General features: G+C 35.8%; 1 protein-coding gene across 3 annotated transcripts in view; it reads right to left on the reverse strand.

Annotated features, from left to right (window-relative positions):
* Positions 1-739: 739 nt before the first annotated feature.
* LOC121427153 (serine/threonine-protein kinase PINK1, mitochondrial-like) overlaps positions 740-12236 on the reverse strand; it is a 32372-nt gene continuing 20875 nt past the window's right edge. For 2 of the 3 annotated variants that reach the window (XM_041623402.1, XM_041623403.1), the window contains exons 7-9: positions 7785-8012; positions 4055-4183; positions 740-1396 (exon numbers count right to left, since the gene is read on the reverse strand). In XM_041623402.1, coding sequence (XP_041479336.1) covers positions 1124-1396; positions 4055-4183; positions 7785-8012 — 630 coding nt within the window. In that variant the 3' untranslated portion in view covers positions 740-1123. The remainder of the gene's footprint in view (positions 1397-4054; positions 4184-7784; positions 8013-12236) is intronic. The other variant, XM_041623404.1, reaches the window with a different exon arrangement.

Raw genomic sequence — 12236 nt, forward strand, 5'->3', positions numbered from 1 at the left:
TAATTGAATTATCTGGCCTTAAATGAAAGAACATATGACGTTTGAAATAATGATTTCCTAATTAAGTCCTATTCTCATGATTCGAGCCCAGCCATGTCAGCTGCACCTCACTCCGCTGGTACCCTGCCTGGCCCAGATGATGTTGTTTAGATTCCAGTACTAACGACAATCTCAATTGTCAATCAAAACAGTCAATTTTGTCTCAAAATCACTGCTTTGATGGAAGTAAATTCCAACAATAGCTTACACGTGGTCCATATACACCTCGCCGTATATAATCGCATGAGCCTCTAAATAGGATGGTATATTTTGGCCATTTTTAAGGTTAAAACCTCACAAATGAAAGTCAATCGTCGACAAAATTATAAACTGAAGTTATTGACTAAATATCTATAAATGACATTATTTTTAAATCACACGACTTGAAGCCAGTATAAACACGTATATGGTGAAGCCGGTAATCCAGATTTTCAGGTTCAAATGGTTAGGATTTTAAAACATTGTTTGGATAACCTGTTTCGTTTGACATATCAAGGAAATCAACATCCTTATACACCAGTGTGCAGATGAATTATTTATGTTGATCGTAGAACATTTTTTTACAATTGATTGCATGGACTACAATGTACAATCAATCGTGAAAATCAAGCGTACGATCAATCGCTAAGCTTTGTGCTACGGGACCTTGGAGCCCGTAACACAAAACTTAGCAATGATCGTAGAACAAATTTTCACGACTGATTGCATTGACTACAACGTACAATCAATCATAAAAATCAAGCATACGATCACTTATTATGCTTTGTGTTACGGAGCCTAATAATAAATGGTTATACAGTCATTGCAGTCAAGATTGCTGCTTTTAAGAGCTCATAAATGTACTTGTTAATTTGTCAAATTTTACAACAAATCTGATATTAATCTTCCAACAAAGCTCCTGGTGGGAAGCTATCTTCAATACATTTCATTGTTAAACACATAGTGAAAAAAGTAGAAATTATTACACATTTCTAATGTTATTATCATCATTACTGGCAAAATATATTGCTGGATTTGTATAATGTTAGATGCACAAGATTCGGATGTCATTGAGAGAGGCATCAAAATTACAACACCTGAGAACTCAAACAGCGGCGGGGGTCAAGTCCAAAGTGTAGTGATATTGTCTTGTCATCAGATCCGCCAGCTGCGCTATTCCCATAGTTCTGGCAGTGAAGCGAGGTCGAACCCTTTCAACAAGGCGTTGTGTGGCATCGATCAGACTATCTGTAGCGACACGATTCAAGAACGTCGCTACAAGATTCTCTTCAACTCTTTCCCACGTACCACCGGGGCCACGACCCCTAAAAGGGTGTGTCAATGCTGTCCCCTTTTCAACCTGATGCAGCAAACAGACCTGGGAAATTGAGGGAATCAAAGATTATACTCTGGCACTGGTAACAACAGGAAAAAATGTTAACAGAATTGAAAAAACTTGCACAAAATTACAAAAATAAAATAAACAAATGACATCTGTCAAACAATTTTCAAGAAAATGTATTATTACAGAGTAATGAGCAACTGAAATCAGAAAATTACAGAAAAATGCTTATCCATATTCAGTGTAGTCCAACATGTTTTTACCTGTTAGCTACACCAAGAAAAGCATGTGACAATGAAACAAGTATAATCTCAAGCAAGCCTGAATTGTTTTTAATCAAACATTGCTGTTCTAAATCAGCATTCTGGCATATGATAAACATTTCAGGAGTGATTCCAACCATTTCCCATTGACATAAGCTTTATATACCAGAGCTCAAATTTAGCTTTAAACAACTGAAGATGTGTTTTATTAGAGTATTACAGATCATGGGGCTGTTTCAATGAAAGATTGCATTGAATATTGTGTATGATCAATTGTAAAAATTAACCCCACTTTCAATGGCAAAGCTTCATGTTATGGGTCCCAGACTTGAAGATATGTGACCCTGTCTTAATAAAGAAACTTAGATCAGGGGCCGTGAACATAAAGCATAGAGATTAATCATGGGCTGATTTCAATGACTGATTGCATTGAATATTGTGTATGATCAATTGTAAAAATGAACCCCACTTTCAATGGCAAAGCTTCATGTTATGGGGTCCAGGCTTGAAGAAATGTGACCGTCTTAATGGAGAAACTTACATCAGGGGCCGTGAACATAAAGCATAGAGATTAATCATGGGCTGATTTCAATGACTGATTGCATTGAATATTGTGTATGATCAATTGTAACAAGGCAAACGCCAAGCGTTGTCTCGCCTGCATATTGCAGTCATGAAGAGAATGTATGTCAAAACTATGCTATATGACTTCCGAGGCTGTCAGCAGTTTAGGGGGTGAATTGTGGTTCTGACAGTTTACATATGCAATAATGCTATAGGCCTACTTTATCCCTAGGAAATGAGATAATACTAAGAATGCTGTTAATACTATGAAGCTATAATGATTTCCATGGAAGTAAGGAAATGAATGTTAGTGAAAAAGAATGTAATTCATAATAATGTGAGTGAAAACTTTGACAGCTTTTCTATTGTACCTTTGGCAAATTTGTGTGAATATTATAAATGGTGCCAAGAACTATAGCTCATTAAATAAACAACAACAGCTTTTAAAGAATAAACAAGTAAAATACAAAATCTGGTTCAAGTATAGAGAGTACTGAGTTCTGAAGTAAAATGTTCATTGACCTTTGACCTTAATCAAATTCAACTCACATTCGAACTTGACCTGCACCTTCAAAAGATGGACCTCTTGTATGAATTTGGCAATCCTACCTCGAAGCTGTAGAAAGTTATTGGGTGTACAACACAGCACAGTGGCAGTCATGGAAAGTTCATTGACCTTTGACCTTATTCAAATTCGACTCATATTCGAACTTGACCTGTGCCTTCAGGAGATGGACCTCTGGTATGAATTTGGTGATCCCACCTCGAAGCTGTAGAAAGTTATTGGGTGTACAACACAGCACAGTGCCAGTCATGGAAAGTTGATTGACCTTTGACCTTATTCAAATTCGACTCATATTCGAACTAGACCTGTGCCTTCAGGAGATGGACCTCTGGTATGAATTTGGTGATCCCACCTCGAAGCTGTAGAAAGTTATTGGGTGTACAACATAGCACAGTGCCAGTCATGGAAAGTTCATTGACCTTTGACCTTATTCAAATTCAACTCATATTTGAACTTGACCTGTGCTTTCACGAGATGGACCTCTGGTATGAATTTGGTGATCCCACCTCGAAGCTGTAGAAAGTTATTGGGTGTACAACACAATTGTTGACGCCGCCGACGCCGCCGACACCGGAAATAGTATACCCCACTTTCAATGGCAAAGCTTCATGTTATGGGTCCCAGACTTGAAGATATGTGACCCTGTCTTAATGGAGAAACTTACATCAGGGACCGTTTAAGCATAGAGATTGATCATGGGCTAATTTCAATGACTGATTGCATTGACTATTGTGTATGATCAATCGTAAAAATCAACCCCACTTTCAATGGCAAAGCTTCATGTTATGGGGTCCAGGCTTGAAGAAATGTGACCGTCTTAATGGAGAAACTTACATCAGGGGCCATTAACATAAAGCATAGAGATTGATCTTGGATCTGGTTTCAATGACTGATTGCATTGAATATTGTGTATGATCAATTTAAAAAATTAACCCCACTATCAATGGCAAAGCTTCATGTTATGGGGTCCAGGCTTGAAGATATGTGACCGTCTTAATGGAGAAACTTACATCAGGGGCCATTAACATAAAGCATAGAGATTGATCAGGGGCTGATTTCAATGACTGATTGCATTGGATATTGTGTATGATCAATTAAAAAAATTAACCCCACTATCAATGGCAAAGCTTCATGTTGCGGGTCCCAGGCTTGAAGGTATGTGACTTACATCAGGGGCAATTAAAATCAAGCATGCCACATGGAATATCAAAACCCCATGGAATGCTTTGTCAATGACTGGGATGCTTTTGTATTCATATAAATTTTCGAATGAGACTTTATACTAGCATCCCCATTCTTTACCTTGATAATCCAGACAGACAGCTCGTCATTGACAGAAGACTGGCCTTGACAAAGCCGGACGAGACTGCTAACTGATGGTTGCCACAGGAACAGATGCAGGATGTTTGCAGCTACCTGAGCTGATGGTCGCTAGGAGAAAAAAAAAGATACAAAGTTTACCTTGAATCATCCATGTTAAAGTAATAACATTAGTAACAATAATAATAACAGTAGTAATAATAATAATATCAATAGGAATAGCAATAATAATATTAGTTATAATTGTAAAACTTATACTACTACCACTATTAATAATATCAATAGGAATAACAATAATAATATTAGTTATAATTGTAAAACTTATACTACTACCACTATTAATAATATCAATAGGAATAACAATAATAATATTAGTAATAATTGTAATACTAATACTACTACTACTAATAATAGTAATAATGATGTGGAAGAGGTTCAGTGTGGTGAAGGATTGAGTAGAAGAGTAGTGATCTGTTGTATTACGATGGATCAAACGTTGTTGGAGAGCGACATTTTGCTATATAACCCATGCACAACAGTATCTTTGTTCATTCAATTCTTGAAGAAGTCTGGCAGCTTGCAGACGAAATGTCGCTTTCCAACAACGTTTGATCCACCGTGAGACAACCATTACCACTATTCTACTCAATAGTAATAATAATAATAGCAATACTAACAATAATATTAATATTAATCTTAATGATATTAATAATATTAATAGTAATAATATTAAAGGACAATTCCACCCCAACAAAAACTTGATTTGAATAAAAAGAGAAAAATTCAACAAGCATTACACTGAAAATTTCATCAAAATGTAATATGTAAAAATATGTAAAATATGAAAGTTATGGCATTTTAAAGTTTCTCTTCATTTCACAAAACAGTTATATCCACATCTCGGTCGGTATGCAAATGAGGAACTGATGACATCACTCACTCACTATTTCTTTTTGTATTTTATTATATGAAATATTTTTATTTTCTCGTCATTGTCGTGTGAAATGAAGTTTCATTCCTCTTTGAACACGTGGAATTCCATTATTTAACATTTTGTGCTTCTGGCAAGGAGGTCCTAATCAACAAATTCGTAAAAATTGAAATATTGTATCATTCAAACAATAAAAAACAAAAGAAATAGTGAGTGAGTGACATCATAGACTTTCTCATTTGGATGTAACTGGCTCGTTCATATAACTATTTTGTTAAATATAAGCGAAACTTTGAAATGTAATAACTTTCTTATTTTACATCCAATTTTGATGAAATCTTCAGCATTGTGCTTGTCTGATTTTTCTCTATTGATTCAAATCAACATTTTACTGAGGTGGACTTGACCTTTAATGATAATAATGATATTAATAATAATAGTAATAATAATAATGATAGTAATAGTCATAATAAATTCATAATAATAGTAATAACAATAATAGCAATAGTAGTAGTAATGATAATAATATTGATAATAGTTATAGTAATAGTAGTTTTCCAGGCATATTCTCCTCCTCTCTCTCTCTTGTTTGAGTGATATGTATCATGGATGTGCGTAAGTTTGGGTAATTCTATGTATGATGTGTGAATGTGTACAATAATTACATAGATCTATTTGACTTTAAGATTTTAAGCTTTTTGGTTGCCTCTTACCATATGGTGATCACTTATAAGAATGTATAAATTGTATTTATTTGTTGCTACATGTATTTGTATACATTTATATATGTTATTTTGCATCGTATTTGAATATTTTTATATGGTGAATAGATTTGAATTGAATTGAATTAATAATAATAATTATGATAACAATAATATCAATAATGACAATAACAATATGAACAATAATAATAAATATTATAATAATGAAAATAATAATATTTACATCTACATAACGCATAATACCTTGTGCTTCTAATCGCTTCTTTACAGAGTAATTATCATTACCCAAGTCATCGGATCTTGTCATGCCCACACACAATCTACGCACTTTCTCCATTCCCTTGGGAGCATTCCAACAAGAGTTCCACATACGCTATTGCATCCTACCAGGTACCCATTTAACACCTGGCCTAGCCAAAGGATGCTAGGCCATGGTGGGATTCAAACACACAACCCTCTGATGGTTTCTCTCTGATTTGTCTAATGCCAATTTGTCCAATTGGTCTAATTGGGCTAGTGTTCATTGTGCAAAATGAATGAAAATGAAATAATATTAGACCAACTGGTTATGAGATAAAATGGTCATAGACGAAACAGTGATTAGACAGAGCGATGACTGGACCAAATGGTTGTTGTAAAGAATTTTGATGGACAGAATGGCATTAGACTAAATGAAAGTAGACCATGTGGTGAGTGGATGAGTTGGCAGTAGATTGGCAATTGGCAATTTACCCCCCCCCCCCTGATTATGAGGCAAGAGTTAGAACTGCAATACCGTGACACTTGCATGCATGTGTATTATAGTTGAACATTTTCGGAGTTTCACTCAGATACAAATTTGAGGGTGTAACGTAAGAGATACTATCGATCATACTGTTATGTGATGATAAGACATATCTCACATTTTCAATAATACATCAATACATAATCGATACTTGTTCAATACTTCTACAGGATGTATACCGACTCCAACTTTCTTAAGAAAGTATTACTCATTCTTCTTCCAGCTAAACTTCTGATGCACACAAATTTTATGGGTTTCTTATTCACTACATTTCATGTTCTCCCTAAAAGGTCAACTTCCCCAATTCAGAGTATAGTTATGAGGAACAGATCATTTTTGGTCAAGCGCCCAAGGTTAACCAACAACTGTTTGGTTGTAAAGAGTCTAGACCTGACCGATATAAAAGGGGTTCACTTCTGAACCCAAATTAGATTGCAGATTGGTTTACAGAAAAGAGATTGGAGTTTAGAGCTACAGAAAAGTATACTACATCAGTTTGCAGCATTTATATCATCTTCATCTTCAGAGTATAGTCACCATCAGACTTACTCATGTATTTGTCATCATCATCAAGTAATCATCTTTAAATAATTTATGTAAATATGAACTGTACATCCTGCAGTGCTTGTCTCATTTAAGTCTGGTTGAAAGTTAAAGAGCAACAAGATCCAACGACAACACAACAATACAATTAAGCGTAACTGTTGATCTGTAGGAATCTATGAACAAAAAGTTACGATTGATTGTAAATAACATGCATACCTTTTGGATCTTTTGATGCTACACCCCTCCCCCCACCAGTGCATATCAATAAAAAGATTAGATTTTGAATAAATCCTGGACATATAAAACAAGTGGAGCATCTCTGGCAGTCTCACCTCCGTTCACGATTCAATAAAGCAGCAGTGCTGACTTTGAAAATGGCTGTAAAATAATTATTCACAAACAAGTGGAGTGTCTTTGGCAGTCTCGCCTGCATTACGCGATTCAATATAGCAGCAGTGCTGACTTTGAAAACGACTACTTATTATTCACAAAAACACCATTCATATCATAATAAATAAAATATTTTATGAAATGTGCGCGTGATGTCACAACAACCTTTTATTTCCATCTTGAATCAACGTTTGACATCACACCTGCTCTAAAGGCTCTGCTTGGGCTAACTATGTTTCTGTGCGGCCGGTGCAAGTTGACCATTAAATTATTTGGAATATGATCACATAAGAACATGATTACCCCCCCCCCCCGCTCCTTCTTCTCTTTCCTACTCACTTGCTTTGGATCTTTTTCTAAGAGAAGTTCGGTTACTATCTTCAGTCCCACAGCTTGACTTTGCAGTTGGGGAAGATTGCCAGATTCATGACCATCGTTGTTCAATCGATCACAGTAAAATGGGTTTTTCTGACCACAAACTTCATAGATGATAGCTCCAACTGCCCAAACATCTGCCTTAAGGTAGTCGTGGTAACAGAGGCAACTGTCACGGTATCCTTTTTTAACCTAAATGCAATTTTGCAAAAAATATAGGAGTTTTTTATGATATCATAATGACATTTAGATATTGTTTTTATGATTATTTAATTCTGTCTTCCAAGAAATACACAATACAGGGCTCAACAGTAGCAGTTGCTTGGGGCAACCAAAAATAAGAGTCGGGCCACCGAAATTCTGTAAAAGCCCACACTTAATGGCCTGGTCGGGCTACCAAAGTTTTTAAGAAATGTTAATATTATCATTGTTTAGGGCCGCCAAATTTGCTTTACGTCCACCAAGAATATGAAATTGATGATTTTTTTCGTGGACCGATTGGGCCACTAAAATAAATTATTGTGGAGACTTGTTTATACAATATTGACTGGCCTTGAGGGGAACATAAAATATATTGCCTGCAATAGAATCATATTGGCCAGAGTCTTTAAACGAGGGCAATATATTTGATACTTCTCAAAAAAGAGCTAGTCAGCATTTTTATCATTATCCAAATCAGACAACAGGGCCCCGTCTTACAAAGAGTTACGATTGATCCAATCAATCGTAACTCTATGGAAATCCATCGGTGTCATAATTTCTTCAACAGGAAATTTGTCAAATGTCCTTTATGAACAAAGGAGAACACAACAAATTGTCAGAAAATCTATATGAATTTAGGGATATACATTCATATCTAAAAAAAAAATTGGACCAACAAGCATTTTAGTTGTTGACGCTGCTGCCGTCCATAGTTATGATTGATTGGATCAATCAAAACTCTTTGTAAGATGGGGCCCTGGAGTAAAATAATGAAAAATAAGTTATTTTACCCTTCCAAATGTGATTCTATTTTTCATGTTGAGCAGGCTGTATCTCTAAGCTTTACCATTGTGACGTCGGAGTGTTTGTCTCATCTTGTTTGACATTGTTTTTTTGTGCTGTGTGGATCAAAATAATGCTTATCTCTTTCTCTGTGTCTTCAGATGCCCGGATGTGAGACAAGGGAAAATACAATGTCTTTGCCTCGTCTTTGCATGCAAAGTCAGTACGCGTATAGAGACCGAAGAAACTACAAATAATATTCCTGTCCATTCTCGCTATTTATGAAATCTACGGCAATACTGTTTTGTAAATTACCAGCTAAAATGTCTTGTATGGGTGATAATATTGTAATTGTGAATTCAAAGTAAAGAAATACTGGTGTTGAAAAAATACAAACTAGTTATTACTTTTATTGCTGTCATTATTATTATTGTCGTGTTTAATAATAGTAGTCATATTCATCATTATTATTATCATAATCCTTGTTTTTAAATCATTATCACTGTTACTATCATTATTGTTATGAATATGATGCTTATTTACATTATCTGAAATTCCTAATGTAGTCATCATTATCATACAACTCGCGGAAAGATTCTTGTAATTTGATTGGTTGAAAGCCATTTAACATTTGATCCATTTTGTGCTGCATGCATATTTTATTTTCCATTACACTGCAACTGTGCATTTTTAATTTTTCTATTGCACGGTGAGCTCTCTGCCTGAGTGTGTACCTGGGTGGATGACTGAAGCCAGTGCATTGTGTGCACACGTCTCTCCCACGTTACAGAGATGCAGGCTATGTTACAATGGAAAACACCCCATCCCTCAGATAGGACGTTAAATGTGTAGAGGAGAGTCACCACCTTTGCATGTTAACCTTTGCACGTTAAGAACCCCCTGCACTATTCGTATAAGAGTAGGGGGAAACCCCGGTGTAGTAGTCCACCTGCACTCCCCCCGCATCAGTTGAATCAGGAGACGTGCCGGTCATACTGATTCAGTTCGCTTTTCACCTCCTAGGCACAGGTGATGCCAAACAAATGATAATAACTGCTTTCATACCTGGGGGGAAATAATCATATTATCAATATCAGAGAAGTTGCCAGACAAAGGCAAATACTGGGGTAAAATATATTCTAATTTCATCTTTTCTTTTCTTTCTATTTTGTCAAATAACACAATCTAGAAGAGTCGTATAAAACAAATGATGCACATCTTCATTCGTCCATTATGCGAACAGTTGTTGCTGAGTTCTGGATTGAACAGAGCCTCAAATTGAGAGAGGATAGATCGCATTATGAACTCATGTGCATGCACCATTTGCATACTGATATTGTTAGAGACATTGCCAATATTTCATTCATAATAATAATAGCAGTAACATTACATTTACCCAGGGTTGCCTAAACGATCATAAGACTACGCTTCAAGTGGGCCCTGCCATGTAAAACAATATGTCAAAAGTTCTTTATACTACTTTCATTGTTTCTATGTATAGAAACAATGAAAGTAGAATAAAGGACTTTTGACATGTTAGATTTCTTTGGATATAGTAGTGTGAGCCAACTGGTAAGTCCAAATAGAGTGACAAAATGTATATTTTTAACAATTACACACATGAGCCCCAATCAAGACACTCTACGATTACTTGAACCTAATGGCCCGTAACCCCAAAAGAGGTTTTAGGTTTACCTTGCTACAAAACCAAGGACCATACAGATTTCTCATGCTTCCTTTTAGCACCCTTTGCCGAAAGTGTGCATTTAACTGGAATTGCTTAGTGTACGCGATAAAATAGGTTTAATTATGTACAAAAATCTGCATAGTCAATAGTTTTGTACCATGGTACAATTGAAACCACTTTTGAGAATCGTTAATATTATTATTTTATTTCTTTGGCATCACCTGTGGCTGGGAGGCGAAAGCAAACTTACGGTAATCGCTATTGACTGGGGGAATACTTTTATACAAATAGTGCAGTGGGTTCTTAACATGCATAGGTGATGACCAATGAATGTAGAGGGCAGCAACATACAAGCATGTTGCTATTAGGAAGGTCCACTCCGCTCAGATTTTGTGACTAGTTTAAACTCCACCCCTCACTCAGAGAACCATTGGGGTAGATTGTAGAGTTGATTTTTTTTTCATTTGTTCAAATTTATTATTTTTCATGGATAATGAAAACTCCAATAAAGAATGTTAAATATAATTTTAAGAATGGTAATTCATTTTGCTAAAAAAGTAAGACACAAAGTAATCATGAGTTTTGTAGTTTGCACATCAATAAAAATACATAGTCTGGTAACATTGTATTTACCATTCTTCTGCTTAATTTCGCTGCCCCTACCAAAACTATACCAACCAAGATCTTGATCTTCTGTCCTGACAGCGCCGAAACTCCCCCGGTCACATATAGGTACGTGCACGTACTCGAACAAAAGTGCTGGCCGCATGCTCGAAGCAACTTGACAAAGCTAGATATGGACTCGAAAGATATGGACTTGGTCTGTCACCGTTGTGGCACTAAGGCAGTTGAGCAACGATAAATGGTCAAGGTTAGAATCTTGATTTTAACTCCCAGTGTAGACTGGAGTCTACAAATAGGAATACAGTATGTAATATCCACAAATCCGACCCAGCTTTTTCAATCCATCAAGCGGAGAATACGGCACCTACACGAGCTATAGCAAAGCAAAGCCCTAGATCTAGTCCATTGTTAGACCTAGCAATATTAGACTGAAATTATCCGGTTAAGTATCGGGCCATGCTCTGACGGGTACCGATTATGAACTATCAAGAAACGAAGGTCTATGTCACAAGTACTATTTTCATTCTATAATTTTACACCAATTTATCATGCATGCAGAATTTCAGATACCACCAACCGGTAAACCGGCCAAAACCTGCCGGGACGCCGCCCGGCGCATATGCACTGTCAAACAACCATGGCTCAGGATTGTGTAGCTAGGCGCATTGATGTGGTGCAGCGAAATTGAAATAAAGAAAGTATCAACCTCACATATCTTTGTTTTCATACATGATATGAAAAGTCATAAAATAATAATCATCACCACGTAATATTTTAGGAAAAATACAGATATGAATAGTTAATATTTTTAAGCATGATATTTGATGTAAGAACTTTTCTAACAAAAATGTCGAAAATGAGGAAATGAAAAAAAAATCAACTCTACAATCTACTATAATGGTTCTCTGAGTGAGGGGCGGAGCTTAAATGGGCTTGGCAAAATCGGGGTGAAATTGGCAGATTGGTTTATTTAATGACAGAATTCATCCTGTTTACTGAAAATTAAAAAGATTAAGACAATGATTTATTAATAATTTTACTTTTCAACATAAGATACATTATCATTCCATTGGTGTATTTTTATTTTTCGATTATTTGAATCTAGTGTTGTCATAATCTTT

This window comes from Lytechinus variegatus, chromosome 14, assembly GCF_018143015.1.
Source record: "Lytechinus variegatus isolate NC3 chromosome 14, Lvar_3.0, whole genome shotgun sequence".
NCBI classification, from domain to species: Eukaryota; Metazoa; Echinodermata; class Echinoidea; order Temnopleuroida; family Toxopneustidae; genus Lytechinus; species Lytechinus variegatus.